A 17,970-nucleotide genomic window follows, 5' to 3' on the forward strand; every position below is an offset into this window, starting at 1 on the left:
ATTAAAACAATAAACTGTTACTATGTTTCCAAGAATAACCGAAACTGTAGAATGTTATGCATAAAAGAGCAGGTGGACTGCAAGATTAAGGGCTGTTTGCATATCATTTGGCTAATTTAGACCAGTCTTTCAATCATATCTCATTTTATTGCAGTTCCCACACTACAGCAAGTAAAGTTTAATAAGTGCTTTGAATTACAGCTCCACCATACCATCCTTTGAGGTTACACTGCAACTCACAGAACATCCTTCTAATATCTAACACTCCATTTTGTCAAAAAATAGGAATAGTGAGAGACATAATACTCAGCTTCACACCTCAGCAGAAGGCAAGCAAGGGGTTACGCAGTCAGCTTCTGTAGCTTGTTACAGGTCTAATCTACGCTCACTGGAAAACTTTTCAGAATATTAGTGGCTTTTGGGCTTAGGCCTGAAATGAGTTGTTTTTTCCTCATGATGCTGCCAGGCAATGCTGCATGAAGAGCCTAAAGCTGTTCTTCGATGTTTTTACTTTTAACTGCAAGGCTGTGAAAAATTAGTACAATGTATAGGCTCAGCACCAAGGCAGAAGTTTAGGATTCTGAAATTCTGTTCCCAGTGTTGTCACGGTCTGAACGCATTACCTTAAAACAAATGACCTAATCTCTGTGTTTATTCAGCTGTAAAATGAAGATAAAACTGACTTAGAAGTCCTCACAAGGGAAAATTCGGTTATGTTTTGTAAAGTACTTGGAGACCCTCACATGAAAAGTTCCTTAGAAACAAAATACTGTGTTGGAGGGAGTGGGACATGCCTTATAAAACAGAAAATAATAGCAAATTAAAGCACAAAGATCAAAAATTAAACATACTATACAACAAAACTACTTGATAACATGAATGGGGAGAAAAACTGAAGAGTTTACAGCCCAAACCTAGACTTTCTAATACAAAGAGAGTAAAGGAAATCCCTTTCTGATTTAGTCTTTGACAAACTATTAAGAAACCAACTGTGTCTGAACTCATTGCTACCAGAGCATTTATAGATGGTAACCGCTGGTAAACTGCTAATGCCCACATATAAATAATTCCAAGGTCTTTGTTACAGGAGGTAACACACGTACGGCAGAGTGGCTAGCACATCTGAGACAATTTTGATGGTGCTTAAAACAAGTAAGTAACAACCCATGCTACTAAAGTGATCTTATTGCTTTAGAGGTTTTTAGAGTTTACTTTGGTTATCTTTGGTTATGCCCAAACACAGTGTAATATTTTATAACGCAGAGCAAACATAGCTGAACACTTCTTCAACAAGTTGAAGAGTTCAACAAGCTGAACACTTCTTCAACTAGGATGAAGTGTTCATTTGCAGTTTGAGATGGGTTTGAATCACAACATAGCCTCCTAATCCCTAATGGGGTATGTTCAGCTCCAAATTCACATCCTGACACAAGGCCAAACTAATTAGCTTATGCAATTCCAACGGGCTGATGAAGTACACATTACAAATATTAATCTGACTGCATTAAGTATCAGTGATTTATGAGAAAATATGAAGGTGTTATACAGTTTATCAACACCTGTGATTTCTTAGCTGCTATTTGGAATTTTCTAATGTGACCTGGATTGCTTTTTAAGGCATTTATCTTCTAAATTATTCAGTCACAAATTTAACCCTAATCTCTATACAAATGCTTCCTTTATGTGTTTAATTTTTCACTAGCTTACTTACCATTATTAGCTTTTCTGATTTCACTATAAACTGTTTCAGTCCCCTTCTGTACAGGAGCTGGAAAATGTATTGGCACAGAATCAATTTCTTTTCTTTTTTGTGTTTGCCTTACGAAAAGCTCCTTAAACAAACAGAACACACTGTTTTACTTTCAGAGGAAATAGTTACATAAGCAGCAATCAGCCTGTGGAGTCTGTAAGAAAAAACAGCTAAACCCCCTCCCCCAAACCTAGTCTGTAAGGTTCTGAGAGGGAGATGTCTCACCTGCTACGTATAAAATCATCATCCATATAACCTTCCCTTTTAAAAATTAACATTCTAATAATCTTCTTGACTTTGATATTACTTTAATTTTACAGAAACATCTAATACTAGAGAAGAGTTTCTCTAGATCACTTAAAAGAGCTTCTTCAATTTGTTTTAAGGATTTAGGGATCCTAGACCTCATGAGATCTGTAATTTGGAAGACTAACTATGCCTTATTTTGGCAACTAACCTGATTAAATCTTATAGTCACAAAACCAATTTATTTTGCTGTTCTTTGAGAAATATCTCAGAAGAATATCTTCAGATTTCATACTGCACAGCTTCTATTTAGGTGCTAACTAGGAAGTGTCTCCTCTCAGTTCCTCACTACATCAGAACTCTTCCGTTACTGCACTGAGATCAGGTGGACACAGCAGGAGTGAAGGCTGAAAAGGCTTGTGGAAAGACAGAAAGTAATAAGAAAATGCAGAAAGAAAAGATTTATGCCTCTAAGGACACAACCGGGAATACAAATGCAATGTTAGTCTTAGCCATCCATTTCTCAGACCCGTGGGGTTACAAGCTCTGTAAACTTCTGTTTCTCTATGAGGTGGAAAGCAAAAAGCTCCTTTTTTTTTTTTTTCCCCTCCCTATTTGACATCTCTGAATACCTACCCACAGAGTTTTGATACCAAATTGTTATAACTATAGACAGTTACCACAGTAGGGAAGGGCAAAGCCTTGGCCAAAGGCCTGAAAAGCTGAACTCAGTTTCTCTACAGCCAGTGTAAATGCAGCTCTGGCAAGTAACAGATTTGAGCAATTTCCTTGATTTCTTGTGTAGTTTGGATTAATATTAAAGCAAACTGCTCCAGAAAATTGTATACTTAAAATTGTTTTCTTCAGTTGGTTTAAAAGGCCATGCAGGCAGGGCTTAGGAGCTTGCTGTCTGAGGATCACAAAGCATTTTAGAAACATTCATTAATTTCGTTTGAACTGAGTCACTTAGAAAATCTCAGAATTCTATCAATATCTCCTCTAACTTCTGAGTATCTTCACTAAAGTTAGATTCTTTTTTTGTTGTTGTTTAGATCTTCACTAAGTTAGATTTTTCTATGTGAAGTAAAAAGTAAAAATAAAAAAATTGAAGATGGTTGTATCCTGTCTGCAAGAAAATGGAAAGAGAATTCACATTTCTGGATACAAAGTCCTGCACATTAGTTATTAAAACTTTTAAAGAATTCAGGCATATTGATCTGCAGCCAGACTAAAAATCAGGACTGTTACTGTTCTGCATTGCTCTGAAGAACCTCAGTGGTTCTGGCATCACATTCTGATTTTCTAAAGCTAATTTAATTTTTGTTAATTCTGTTAAGTGTCCATTAAAAGTTGGGACCTAATACAACAGAATTGAGATAGAAAACTACTATTAATTTCAACAATAGTAGGAGCTGCACTGCACGAAGCACCTAATCCCAGCTTTCACACTGCAGTTTTAGCATGAATATTCTTTGCAAAATAGTCTGAAGATCATGAAATGCTTATCCTAGGCTTATGGACTATTGCTTAAATGATCAATACAAATTTCCAGTGAAGCAAGATGTGTTCTTTTCAGAATTTTAATGAAAGGTAGTTTGTTTCATTTGGAACACATTTTTTAGCAGACTACAATCCCAAATATACTCCTGTTGACTCTATGGGAAGATTTGGTGGGAGGTATTTCCTTAGCTTTTTGTTTTGAAAATTAATTACATTAAATTGCGATATAATGACACTGCCCATGTTATTTTCTTTGCTAATCTTCCAAAAGTTGTCTCAGTGCTTGGAGAAATTACTTTCATGATTTGACATTTTGTTCTCACTGACTTTTATAATGTTGCCACCCTGCAGATGACTAACCAGCTACAGAAGTAAAAGAAGCAGCATGTTATTATCCATGATTAGCAGTTTCTCCCTTCTCACTGTAGGGATATTTCTTGATCTTACTTTAGCACTGACATTTGGTTTAGCTCATATTAATAATAAAAGGTCTAAATCATTTGCCATCTTTCTATACAACTAAGCTTTAGAAAAGGTAAGCATTATATTTTTGTCAGGCATATAACCTCCACAAATATTCAATTTAATCATTCTTGAGAATGACTGCCTCTTTAAATATCAAATTAACAATCAACTACAACTACCCCAAATAAAAGCTGGCCTGTGAAGCTCCAGCTCTACCTCATATTTCAGGTAGCCTCTTCACCCCTACTTAGAGAGTAGGTATCCACCTATCCAAGCAGGCTTACCACCATCCATAATGTCGTAATGAACCCTGTTCTTTTTTGCTTATCATAGAACCATAGTACATACAAAGTTTTTGATGCACTAGCCTATTCACCATAACGCTGAGTTAAAAATCATTTCATAAATGGCCAGCTACTGCAGACATGGCTGGAAAAACAGGGTGAAACTACAACTGCTTTAAAATGTATTAGTCCTTTACTGGCCAAGACAAAATGTACATCCTTCTACAATTATGTAAACTTGTTCTGAGGTGGCATTCAGTTATTCCTGATTTCAAAAAGCGACCCAAAAACTATTGTTACAGCTTACATATTGCAGTATTCTTTCACAATACAAAAAATATGATTCTTCTACTCTTCAGATTAGTATCACCATTGACAACAGTGGCAGGAGGAACAAATAAATGGACAGATAAAATAATTTGAAGCTAGTCCTGAGTGATCAAAGAAATGTGGGGTTCCGCAGAAGGAACCAGACTGTACATGCAGTCTGCTGGATGAGACTTGCACGCCCAGAGAAGAGACAAGTGTGCTATACTTTGTCTTCATTCAGAAAATAGGTGGTATCAAAACAGATGCAATTGGGATTTGGAGCTAGATGATAATTTGGAAGGTCTGTTTCCTAACAAGGACTGATCATAGCCCACAGAGAGATATAAGTATTACAATTTGAAACAAAACTCGTGCAATAACATCAACGTGATAAAAGCACCAGTGGCAGTCCTATGGCTGTTAGTTTTGTGGGCGTGCTTGATTACTACAAGGGTATATAATGAAACAGATTTTTGCTTCTCCTTTCCCAAGAAATAGTCTCATCCTCTCCTCATTGCTAAAGACAATGCAGAGCTGAAAGAATTAAACTTGCAGCTTGGTTTCATATAACTCCTTTCATTTAAGTAGCTGATGCTCTGAAAGATTAATGCATTAAATGCTTGCAGTGCAGTTGCCATGTATGTGACCAAAGCATGCATCCACTTGTGTACTGGGTGCAACACAAGAAATTGATCAGGGAGTTACAACATTTCAATGTATTTGAAGCGTGGTTCAGTCTTACAGAATAAATTAACATTCTGTATGTCATACATAGGTCTGTAACATGAGTCAGCATTTAGTTAGAATAGTCTGATCTAATTTATACACTCTCTTTTAAACATTATTTTGCAATTTAATGGCATTCAGCTATGATGGAAGTCTACATAGCACAGACACTTATTACTCAGTCTGGTATACTGGAATGAGATGAAAAGCCTATTTTTAGAGATGCTGGTCTTGCATTTAATAGGATTTTTCATTTAAATTGCGATATATTAGCATATCTTCACCATTCTACATTGTACAATGCACACTCAGAAAACATTTGGAACAATTAAGTATTAGCCCTATTCTGAGAAAGAGTACAGCTATGTTATCCGCGTGCAGAACTTAGCAGAGGTGGATAAATAGCATGCTAAGAATACAGGAAAAACTGTGATGAATGATACCAGCATGTCAGAAAAGAGCAGAAGAACAGGAGGACTGGCTTTAGCAAGAGAGCTTTGATGCCAAGCGTGAAGAGTGAGCACTTTGACCAAACATCTGTATTACTAGCTAAACAAGCATGCCTTTGGTCTCTGAAATAAGTGATTGTTCCTTCCTACAAGGGAAAAGCAAATTTGTCCATTCCTTCATCAGTCTGCTTCTGATTAAGCTAAAACAAAGAAGCTAGGGCATAGCATAAATGTCTCTGGTGGGTTTTATTCACTCTTAGCTACTTGAAACCTTTTGTAAGTTTCTGAAAGATTTACAGCTTTCAGCACAAGAGTATAATGATATCACTGTTCTCCAGCTGACAGAGAGTGATTCAAGTGTGCATTTGGTGAATAAATTTTAACGGATATTTCTCCTACAAGGTTGCAGAGACACGTACCTTAGACTCATGCTATGATTTCTGGTTATTGTTGCCATAAAGCTACTGCGAGACATGGGCCAAAATTGTCTGGGTACCAATATTCTAATTTTTCTGTCTGATGTGTCACAAAACCCAGGATGGTCTCCAGCCCTCTCCAGACTGAAAGACTAAATACACTCTCTTCTCTCTCCCTTCTCTATCACAAGCGTATTACAGCTTTCATCCTTCAGCCAGTTCCTTTATAAACAAAAGCAATTCCTCTGATTTCTGTTCTCTCTGTTAACCTACCCTGTGGCTAACCTCAAACAGCTGTCAATAAATTTGGACTCTCTAACATGAGGATTCACAGCAGGCTGCTTTCTGCTCAGAGACACAGATCTAGCTGGGAGCCCTACTCTGCAGAGACCTCACATGAACGGGATGGGCAAGTGACCGAGAGGATCCCTGGAGAAGAAGGACTGCAATGAACAAGAGCATGGTTGCCACAGCATCGTCTACATTAAGGAACACTATTGGCATGAAACTGTCATGCATGCAAAGCACAACCTGCTCTTACGTTCATAGATGCTAATGTCAGACCAGAGTCAGGGAGTAGCGACATGCACGAAATTACTCCCAAATCATAACCGTAGATGCCAGACAGTTTATTACCTCTGTGAGGATCAAGCGTTGATACTTCAACTTCAGTGTACTCCACCTCAGCACTCTCAAGGTCAGGTCCTGCCCCAAAAATATCAAGAAGATGTTTCTTTGTAGCACTGCATGCTTCACTTGAGCTGTGGGCCTGATCCTGCTGCCACTGAAATTAATGGACATGTCCTCATTGACTTTTATAGGTGCAGGATCAGGCCCTATTTATGGCAGACGTGAGTTATAAGAGGTGTAAGGCCTACGTATTCCTAAAGTCCATCCCTACCTGAGAAGCAGCAGTACAACACAAACCAAAATTCTGAAACTCTGTGATGTGAGAATCGTGCCTTAATTCTTACTTTCTATTTAACACCTTCAAAAGTGTCACAACACAAATGGAGCAGGAGATTATCTGGGATTCTCCTCTATTCCTGCTGCAGCTACAGGTCCTCTCTCTTCTACATCTCTCCCTGCCATTACTTTTTCTTCCTTTTGCATGGCTGCTGTGGCAGGACACTTCCCATTGTCCATTTTCCTCGTCTTTAAAACCCTTCCCTAAGTCCTTCATGACTACCCTCATCACCTCTCATACTCTCAATTTCTGCTTTGCCTCAAAGCAATTTCAGCACTTTTCCCTTGTGCTCTCCATAAAGAGAGTTTCCCTTCAAGCTCTCCATAGAATATTTACAATGGCCACCCATCTCTTCAGAATGCTCCTTTCCACAATGCCCACAAAAAGCTTGACAATGATTAGACAGCTGATTTACTAAGACTACTGGCTGACCAGTAGTGGCTAGCTGGATGTAACAGAGACAAGTAACAGCTGTTAATTCCTGCTCTTTTCCTTGGGGTGTAGATGGATTTCTACTGGATTTCTGCAAAAGTTGGAAAGGACTATGGCAGTCATCCAGACTGGAATCCTGCAGAAATGCTTTCGGGTTCTTTAGAACAGAAAGATCTGATAATTAGAACAGTAAAATTTTGGAGCAGCCTTTCAACAGCATTAGTTTTGGAGCAACATTGCAATAGCATTGGTGAGAGAAGGAAAAAAAAAAGCTAAGAAAAAAAAACTGTTTAACAAGGAATATTAGTCGATAACAAAGTTTAAATGACATGCTTCCTACAATAGCAAAGTTTCTTGAGGATTGATACAGCTTTATGTTCCTATGTTCCAGCTGTCTGTTTGTTTTACATGAGAGTGTCTCTATTTCTAATTTGACTTATTCAGGCCACAATGGGCTAAGTTCCATACACTGACTATAAGCTCTTTCCTCTTGCTTGCTGAAGTAAAAGCTATTGTCACACAAATACAGAATGGTTACTGTTATTTTTAGAATTATATGAATAATAGGCTTCTGCATCTGGTACACAGACCTGCAATAGCCTAGTTGGTTTTAATGAAGCTGCCTAATCTATAGTGGATAAAGACTGAAACCATTTATTTCCCGCACACATGCAGGTTGCTACATCAGAGCTAACTTCATCTGAAACAGGTAGGATAAAAGAAAAAAAAACAAGACTCATTGAGCTAGAGTTTCCAAAGGTTGTTTTCAAGTTTTTCTGTGAAATTATCCACATATTTAAGCAGCATTCTTTGAATAAATATTTTAAAAACACTGGTCATGAAGAATACAATATGCTAGATGATACAATAGTTGATGACACCTTTTAATGATTATAGATATTATCCCATGTGGCGTGTCAAGGCATTTGGCAGGTCATTTTATTCTGATTCATAACAGATTATTTTTAGGTTTAATGCTTAAATATTTCAAGATCTGTAGAAAGGAAGAAAAGACAGAAGTAAAAGAAGTCTGTAGAAAAAAAAAAAAAAACTGTTTCTGAATATATGTCATATAGAATTTAAAATTCCTACTATTAGTTGTAAACTGTCCTTCATCTGAAGGCCTCAAATCCAGCACAACTAATTACACTTCACAATGCTGTTCGGAAATGGGTCTTGTCATTTCAACTCTGCACATGAAGAAAGAGATCTATATTTGTCAGCTTTCTCCACTATCAGAGAGAAGGAGGAAAGGACTGGACCTATCGAATCCTCACTGCTGCCATAAGAAAACATTACAGCCTTCAATCGTAAAAAAAAAATTAAAATCTATTGCTTAAGTTTGAAATTACCTTTATTTTCATCTGTTGATTTCATGTGATTTTCACCATCTTCAATGTAACCTGATCCTAAAATATTCAAGCAAAAGTTGAGCTGAGAAAATATTTATTAAAGCCAATCAAATGAATGAGTTAAACAGCTGCAGTTCCTATTGCCATTGTTTATTTACATATGAGAAATTCTACTTTTAGATTCACATTTAAAGACAGTCATGTAACACAGGTGAGTAGGACTTTTTAAATAATTAGGTTAAAAAATAATAATGGGGTAACTTTGCTCATAGCAGGTACTCTAAACAACATGTCCACCTATTTCATGAAGTGCACTGAGATCCTGGAAAGTGAGAAGTAAGAGCAAGTTAACATTGCTACGTTGTGGCCAGACCGTGGGAGCACATGCCACAACTCAGATTTGCTCTCTGAACTCATTTTTTGAATCTGTGTGAAATCTGTCAAAACGAGGAAGTAATTCTCTTTTACCATCATTTTCCATCTGTAATATTAGTAACTGATTGCCTGGTAGAAGTGCTTGAGCAGATTTATAAACAAGTCTTTGTACAAGACATGTTCATAAAAAGCTATGTAAAGACAAAATGATAGAAGACACTTTGGAGGATGTTATTGGGATTATAGGATTATCAAAAAATTGGGCCCTGTCTAAACCACAACCATGCAAGTCCAAAGCTTAGAATAAATATTTAATTAGGTTAATTCACTACTAGTCTTACAGCAAAATATCCTACCAGAATAGTAGTCTCCATCATTGTGCTGTCTTGCCAGTTTTTCATTTGTTGAGTTTGTAGCCAAGGCAGATCTGAAAAGCAAACCAATAAAAGTTTATGTAATTATCCAAAACAGTCAATAAAATCAACATGATGATATGCAAATATCAGTCATTGTCTATGCTGACTACCACAATTTCTTAAGTATTGAAGCTAATGAAAATTTTGTTTCTGTCTTTAAAGCTTACTTATGGTTATCATAAAGTCAAAGGTGGTCCTTCTTGCATTACTTTAAGACTTAGGTATTTTTAATTTCATTTCTAAATGCAAATTCTAAATTCAAATGTAGGTTTGATATTCTTGTATTTCTCTTAGCTCTCCTTTTTCTATTTTTAGAGTATTTCCTCATCCTGTTGTTGTGTAAGCAGGTGGTGCATGAAGCACAACCATCTATTGTTTGCAGGTGTGTGCCATAATAAACTACATTCATACGGTGGAAGGCCCCAGACCTTTATACAGAAATACTTCACCACTACCAGAAAGCAAGCTATCTTACCGAGACATCTCCATGGATGATCCTTTAGCTTGACAAAGAAGAATAAAAGCATCTATTAATATACTGTACAAGTAAATTAATTTTAAAATAAGAATAAAAAAAAAACAACAACAAAAAAACCACAGCAACTATCTACCCAAATCAGTGTAAATTCTCTTAGATATTACAAAATCAATTACTTAGTGTCCTACATCCCTTTTAAATGTCTCTTTTGCAGTGAAGCTAAGATCTTTAACCTCAAATTTCAGCCTGGTCAATTTAAGCTGCCTAGGGCATCCAGGTACTCAAAATTTTCCAAAATGTTTTGCAATGTACTGCATATCACAGGATGTTCATTTAAACTAGATTTCCTTACTTTCCAAAGCACCAAGATCTGAAATAATATCTTAATGATAAATGGCAAACACAAAAGTGAAATTGTATTAGTGTGTGGAGAAAAAAAAATCTAATAATCTAAAATTTCCTTCATGAGGACTAGAGAAATATCTCAATTACCTCCAAGCTGGGACCCTGAATCAAACTGTCGTAGTTCTGTAATGGAGCAAAAAGCACCTCAGGCTGCTTCTTCGTCTGCATTTCAAGGGTCTGAATTCCAGACCTGGGACTGCATCAGAATAGTGCAATTCTGGCCTACCTCCAAAAACATTTGCTCCATTAGTGCCTTTCCAGCATCATTAGTTAGATGTTCTCCCTATTCTGCCTAAGATACCTGGACAACTTCAACACACCTACCCCTTAATTTGACCCAACCATGCATTTTTAAGCAGACTTTTAGGTTTTTAAAAACATATGTAGTCATTTCCCGAGGCCTCACCCCCATGGGCCTTTATTCCTGAAGCAAATACAATGTTTTTACTGCAGTACATTAATTACCAAAGAAATAGAAGGGAATCATTTCTTACCCTTTTTCTTCTTACATAAAAACCACCATACAGTGAGAGTTATTGCTCCTGCGATAAGTATTAGGACAAATGCAGCAATGACTCCTTTCTGCCAAGACGCTAAGATGACTGGAAATAAGGAAGACATGTTTAAGAGAGTATATACAGTGACTGGTCATCATTACTAACTTCTGCATAAAGCGAGCTTTTACTTTACTACAAATTAGCCTTCCTACACACTGCTGAAAATCTTTAAGGAGACTTGCATGCAAAGGTCACTAGTGAGCCTTGCTCTTGTGACAGACAAGTCAGTACAACAAAGGGTTGCTTTTAACTTAATATGACTCCTTTGGCTTTTGAGCATCTGTTAAACTTTTTTACGTAGGTAAAATACTCTCCGTTTATAAATGCTTCTCTCTCTAACTTCTGCCAATGGTAGAACAAAACCAAGTAAGGCAAGTATACTTCATAACATTCCTTACATTTAGTAACTTTGCAGATAACAAGACCTCACCTGCCATGATAGAGTATGCAGCTTATTGTAAAAGTTAACTTACCATTGATGGTTATTGGATGGCTTTTCACATTCACCTTAGCTCGATTAGAAACCATGCAGTAATATGTCCCTGTATCCTGTCTGCTCATTGTTTCCTTGTGCCACACGATTCTGTCTGTGCTTTCAGTTTTTTCATATAAAAGAGTATCGTGATCAGTTTTTTTAAAAATCCTGAAGTGGATTGGCCAAGATCCTTCTTCCACAGAGCAGAGAAAAGCAGTCCCACTGCCATCTTCCACTTCCCCATATGGAATACTGCCCAAGCTGGCATTCCTGATTGGTACTACAAAGAAAGGCACAAATGAAACAGATCTCTTTGCTGTTAAAAATAACTTTGATGATAAAATACTGTATTGTAGATATACTTGCTTTAATGCCATTTTACTTAGCTAAACAGAGTGAATGCACAGTATTAATCTTTCTGAAATATCTCTGCCAGATTGCATCCTCTAGTAAATATTTTTATACACTCAGAAATAAAGAGGGCGTCATAAAGAAGCAAAGCGCACACAGAAGGAAACTATCCATTCCTACAGAAGTCAGTCAGCCTCCTAAACTCCTTCAGACTCCCGCCAGGCCCCAACCTAGAAATTATTTAATTTTCAGAAATAACACACTCAGCAGTTTGATAGTATAAATAATTATAGCTCAATTTATTTACCTATGCTTTCATAGTTATGTAGAATTACACTGTTTTATACCAACTGCATTATATCCTTCTCGTAAAAATAGTAAACATTGACAGATGATGCATCAAAGGCATGAGCAAGTCCTAAATTCTAAAGATTACAAGATATAGCAAACAAAAGAAGATAGTCTGCATTTGAACAAGTTGTAAGAATATGCATAGTGAAAACACAGTTTTTAGGTTACTAATGAAGTATATTAACATATACAGAGCTAGCTTATAAGTACTTGTGAATCAACACTCATACTTGCATCAGGAAAAAAGATGTGTATACAGTTAACACTTTCTATGGCACAATGCAAGTAGAATGTCACTAGCTTCCCAAAATGCTTTGGATTTGAAGCATCTGCTTTGCTAAAATTGCTGAACAAAATTTCTCTGAAAGTATTATTAATGTGTTTGGAGCAGGGTCATGGATAACACAAGACAAAAGTAAATGAGGAGTCATCAAGGCAACACTGGCACAGAAGCAAAAGGAGGAAGCCAAATCTGATATGAAAGATGCTTGTCATGAAAGCTGCATTTATATTAGATAGGAAGCTGATTTGCTGATTTAGATGCAAAATGTGGGCTACTACAACTGGACCCATGACTGTGAGAGGATTGATATATAAAACAAAAGGTGGTTAGTTCCCGCCCCCCCCCCAGATCTGGTATAGCTAGAAAGGACAGAATATGAAGAACTCAAAGAAGCCATGTCAGGAGAGAATGGCTGCAGAAGACAGGTTCATCAGATTCCAAGGTGTGACTTTCTATTCAGAATTTCCAAACAGTGTCACAATATATCCTGAAACACTGCTGTAATGAAATAATGCAATATGCTAGTTCTAGCAAGGATGTGTAAAACACTGTAGAAATAGACACTGATTAAGGGACTAAGATTATGCTTTGTATTTGTTACTTGTTATTTCAAATTACCTTGACTTTAAATTTTACTGGATAAAGCTTTTCACGGTTTTATATTTCAGCTTCTCTCCACTGTTAGCAAAGCATATCCTAGTGGAACTGATGAACTTGATGTGCACTCCTAGCTCTATAATCTAAGCAAAGGCAAATACTGTAATCTGAGACTTGTTTAGAGGCCAAGAAAGTGAAGAGCATGTCCTTCAGCTGTGCAATAATCCAACTGACCCAGAAGAAATGCAACAATTCTGGATATATCTGTTCTAGTCATGTACAACTCAATGTCAAAACTCACATTTCTTCAGTAAACTCAGAGAGAATCCACCTTTTAGCAAGTTTATATTTTTAAAATGAACACAATTTGGATTCAGGCTGGGACACAAAACTGAAAACTCCTTTGAACCACTATGATCTGAACTATCGTGTGAAACTTTACTACCATCTGCTCAGAGAGCACCGAATATATAGAAATACAGCATGATGGTTAAAATCCTACCAAAACAAGACACTCTTACCCACCTAAGAACTAACACGCATGTATGTTTTAAGAGTTATCGGTATCAGTCTCTTGTAGCTTACTGTGAAACTGTTTTTTGCTTCTTGAAGTTGCTCTTCACATCTGCCAATTGCACACTTGCAAATCACAGCTTTTTCACTAGCATGCTCCTTCTTGAAGTAGTGTTAAGATTCCCAGCATATATCAAGCCTCATGTTTTCTTCTATAACCTTCCAATTCACCTTTTTAAAGCTTCAGCTACCTCATGGATAGAGGAATTTTGCTCTTTCTAATGCAGCGTCTGTTTTTCCTGCAGCACCTCCTACAGGTTCTCTCATGTTCTAGATTTGAATATCCTCATCCTTTGTTAAGGAACGTCTGTGGCTATTTAGAGATTCAGATGCATTTTTTTTTCTTTCCCTTATTTCAAATATCCCCCTGCAGCAGGACATTTCAGCAGTGCAATTCTGTCCTCTCACTCTTAAGAGTTATAAGCTAGTAAAGTCATTGTACTTAAAGCTGAGCACAAAAGTAACTTCTCATACTTGCAGACCAGTTTGCTCATTTCCAGTAACTACTATTTGCAGATACAGCATAATAATAGACTGACTTTCAGAGCTACTAAGGAACTGCAGCCTCTGGTGTTGAACATGCTCAGTGCCTCAGAAAATTGCAATTAATAACAGAGATTTTTAGAGAGATTACTGAAAGTGTAGATTTAATTTTTTTTTTTTTTTAAACCAGGAATCTAGCTAGCAAGCTTATTTTGGTGAGAAAATTCATAGAAATAACTTCAATATCCTTACATATGCAATAAATCCAGACCTATGGAAATCAGACGTGGAAAAAATGGATCTGGTTCTGAAATTTTTAATCATTATTTTACTGAAACAGCTTTTGTTGTTCAAATTTTTGAACACTCAAGATCAAATCATTTATGCTTTGCCAGTAAGACTACTTCTACAATAAGATTTCAAGTCAGATGTCTTTTGCATTAAAATAAACTCAGCTGTAGTTAACTGAATTCTGACTACTATCAAGATTTTTACTTCATTGACAAATAGTCTGATACAGATCTCCAACTATTTTTACTCCATTTGAACAAGGATTTATAAACATTTTGAATGAAATAATGCTTTTATTATAATAAACTGTAATGCTTTTATAAAGCATCCATTTTGCTTAGTCTACAATATGCTGCTTCAAGCAGTTTCAAGAATCAAAATATAGCATTAGACAAGAAGACTTGAACAGACTTACCTATTACTGTGATGTTGAGAATATTACTAGTTTTCATGCCGCTAGAGTGATTATTTCTAGCATCACATTTGTATCCTCTTTTGTCATTTTGTCTAATATTTTCATCCAAGAATGTAGCATATGTGTCATTAATTACCACTTTCTTAACTTCATTTCCTTTGTAGAATGTGAATGTTATTGGCGGCGTTCCCGTCATTAAACGACAGATTAACCGTAGAGGTTTCCCCAGCACCACCTCCGGTAAACCACTGACAACAGAAAGAGTTGGCTTGGAGACTGGAGCTAAAATGGGAAGAAAAACTGTGTGTCCAATTATATTACATAAGACTCAAAGATACTCAAGATTTTACATAAAACATACAAATATACACTATTTAGCTAGTTTCCACACCTAGCCTATATGGGAGGCTCCTGCTCGTCGACAGAATGGAAGCAAGAGGATGACTTGAACAAAGCAAAAACATAGATAATAAAATATATGATTTAGACTAAAATAGCATGCAAGCAGAATGCAAAGAAAATCAATAAAAGGCCAGTAAAACAGCTGTGGATCATCCAAACTCCAGAGCTAGCTCTTACCCAAGGAGCAAATATATACAGTAAAATAATCTGGAAGTAAAGTAACATCACATGTATTACCTGAGATGGATACTGCAGCATCTAATCAGGGACCTCTGTTTCTACAGTGAGTCACAACCCAATTAATCCCCCTTTACAGACTTGAGAACTGACTGTGCTTGTTCCATGATGGGAAAGGAAACTAGGGTGTTTATAAGTAGTATGCTGGTCAGGGGGCTGTATAGATAGCAAAAAATTTGGCTTTTCTGGAGTACAGTCATCCAGATGACCTCTGTCTCTCATGGCTTTCTGCCTGGAGGGTCAGGGAAAGGGAGTCAAGGTAGCTACTACAGAGTTTCAGATCAAACTGGTGAGTGAAATGTTTGCAGATCATTCCCAGCTCCTGCAAATGGTAATGAACGAGAGTTTATTTGGCACCTAGCAGAACCAAATGAACAGGACAGAAGGGAAGACATGCTAACTCCTGTCTTACAGGCTTGGCCCTAGAAAAGTCTGACTTGACTAAGATAACAATAGGTCAAATCCTCTACAACTAAAGCATGTAAGCACATCTCCCAGAAATTACTATTCCAAAAACTGATAAACACCCTTGTAGTTCATGAAATAGAAGAGACAGATTTGTAAAAAGATGAGCTTATTTATAAATCTATGGTTTTGATTTTTTTTCCCCAGGACTGGGTTCTAACCTTCTGTATCTACTCACCATAAACACTTATCCTTACAGGTTTGCTCTCCTTGACTATTCCTTTGACTTCAGCCTTACAGATATAGGATCCAGTATCATTCACATTAACTCTCATTGTTAAGTTTCTAGAATTTTTCAACCAGATATCTCCATTTGAATTTCTCCGTAATATAGAGAAGTTAGCTTTTCGAAAGCCACTAATGCTGCAACTCAAAGTTAATTCTTTATTTTCATCGAGCTTGCTCATAGAAGCAGACAATATTGGCTTGGGGAATAGCTCTGTAAGATAAAAAGAGAAATCATTCAAATTGAACATAAAAGGATGTGACTGCCTATCCCAAATTGTACAGAATGAAGCATATAGTGAAAGATTACAATCAGGAAAAAAACCATCATGCTATTGTAATATAATAATATTTTCAGGGAAAACAGAAATGTAACAATTGCTTGGAATCCACATCCCATATGTGTTATTTGAAAGTATTATTTTAGTTGGAAAGTTTTAGTGGCAGGAAAAAAAAAAAAAAAATATCAGAAGTCCAAATCTAAATAGCTTTTAAATTAGGGAAAATTTATAGTTGAATCTGGACATTACCTTTGCAGATCTACCAAATTTAAATTAAAATATTTCTCCACTGAGTAAAATCTAAGATGAACAGAGGTCTTACCTGCCACAACAACATTCAGTTTGGTGGTTTTAGATGCTCTCCCTTGCTCCACCTTACACAGGTATTCACCACTGTCCTCTAGGGTAGCAACTGCAGAATATTTCAAAAGTTTCTCATCTCGTACACTATTCAGTATTGTTTTGTTTTTCTGAAGTATGATTTCAATGTCACGCATTCGAGCTACTACAGTTGAGCATTCAAACTCTATTCTGTCTCCTTCTGTAATATTACTTGAGGACTTGATGATCAGAGAAGGCTTTATAAATGGTTCTGCAAGAGAAAACATATAAAATCAGAATCCAACTTTCTAATTATGGCAAGCAAAGAAATGTAAAAAGAAAAGTTAAGCAACTTACCCTTGACAGTAACAAGTGTTCTGTTGCTGGGTTCTGAACTTTCAAGTTCAAGTTTTACATTTCTCTTACCAAAACAGTCAAATTGCAAAATATTATCCCCCTCTTCAACAGAAAATTCCACTACAGAAAAATTCCTGTATGCCTCAAATACATGTTTTTCTTTAGGAGTTGAATTCATCTTTATCTTCCGGAAAAAGAAATGTAAAGGAGGTACTTCTTCTGGCAGCTCACAACGTAATTTTACAACTTCACCCTCTAAAACTTCTCTTTTCTCAGCAGTCAGGATTGGTTTGGTCATTCCTTACAGCAGAAAACAAGGAAAGAAATAGATCACTGCATCATCCCAAATCAATCTCTGATGACTATGGTATTGATTTATGCTAACGGACAGATACAAATAATTTGCAAAAACTGGATCTGTTTGTTGCTGGTTTAATTTATTTTTTATTATTTTTTTATTTTTTTTTACTCTGCACCTGTGAGAGTTGAAGACAGTTCCTTGATGTGTGGGTGCATGCCAGGGTACCTTCAGAAGAACAAATTTTCCCTCAAAAGGGTAATAAAATCTTGATGCAATGTGTGAAGTATGGAACTTGTTTTAAAGGTAAGACCTTAGTATATCTTACTCCCACTCAGAAATGAGCAAGGGAATAAACTAAATGCCATTCTAACTACTGTAACTATAGGTGCAGTCTTCTGTGAAAAACTATAGGCTCCACACATCCTTGTAACTATT

The 17,970-nt window shown here is 36.5% G+C and overlaps 1 protein-coding gene across 8 annotated transcripts in view; it reads right to left on the reverse strand.

Moving 5' to 3' along the window:
- Positions 1-17,970, reverse strand: part of PECAM1 (platelet and endothelial cell adhesion molecule 1) — a 43,624-nt gene that overhangs the window by 11,268 nt on the left and 14,386 nt on the right. For 3 of the 8 annotated variants that reach the window (XM_040530874.1, XM_040530873.1, XM_040530875.1), the window contains 11 exons: positions 17,235-17,534; positions 16,879-17,148; positions 16,229-16,489; positions 14,947-15,228; positions 11,601-11,882; positions 11,065-11,172; positions 10,163-10,190; positions 9,628-9,698; positions 8,897-8,953; positions 6,782-6,850; positions 1,712-1,768 (listed from right to left, as the gene is read on the reverse strand). In XM_040530874.1, coding sequence (XP_040386808.1) covers positions 1,712-1,768; positions 6,782-6,850; positions 8,897-8,953; positions 9,628-9,698; positions 10,163-10,190; positions 11,065-11,172; positions 11,601-11,882; positions 14,947-15,228; positions 16,229-16,489; positions 16,879-17,148; positions 17,235-17,534 — 1,785 coding nt within the window. The other 5 variants (XM_040530876.1, XM_040530878.1, XM_040530879.1 and 2 more) reach the window with 4 other exon arrangements.

The sequence above is a fragment of the Cygnus olor genome, chromosome 18 (assembly GCF_009769625.2).
Source record: "Cygnus olor isolate bCygOlo1 chromosome 18, bCygOlo1.pri.v2, whole genome shotgun sequence".
Lineage (NCBI taxonomy): Eukaryota > Metazoa > Chordata > Aves > Anseriformes > Anatidae > Cygnus > Cygnus olor.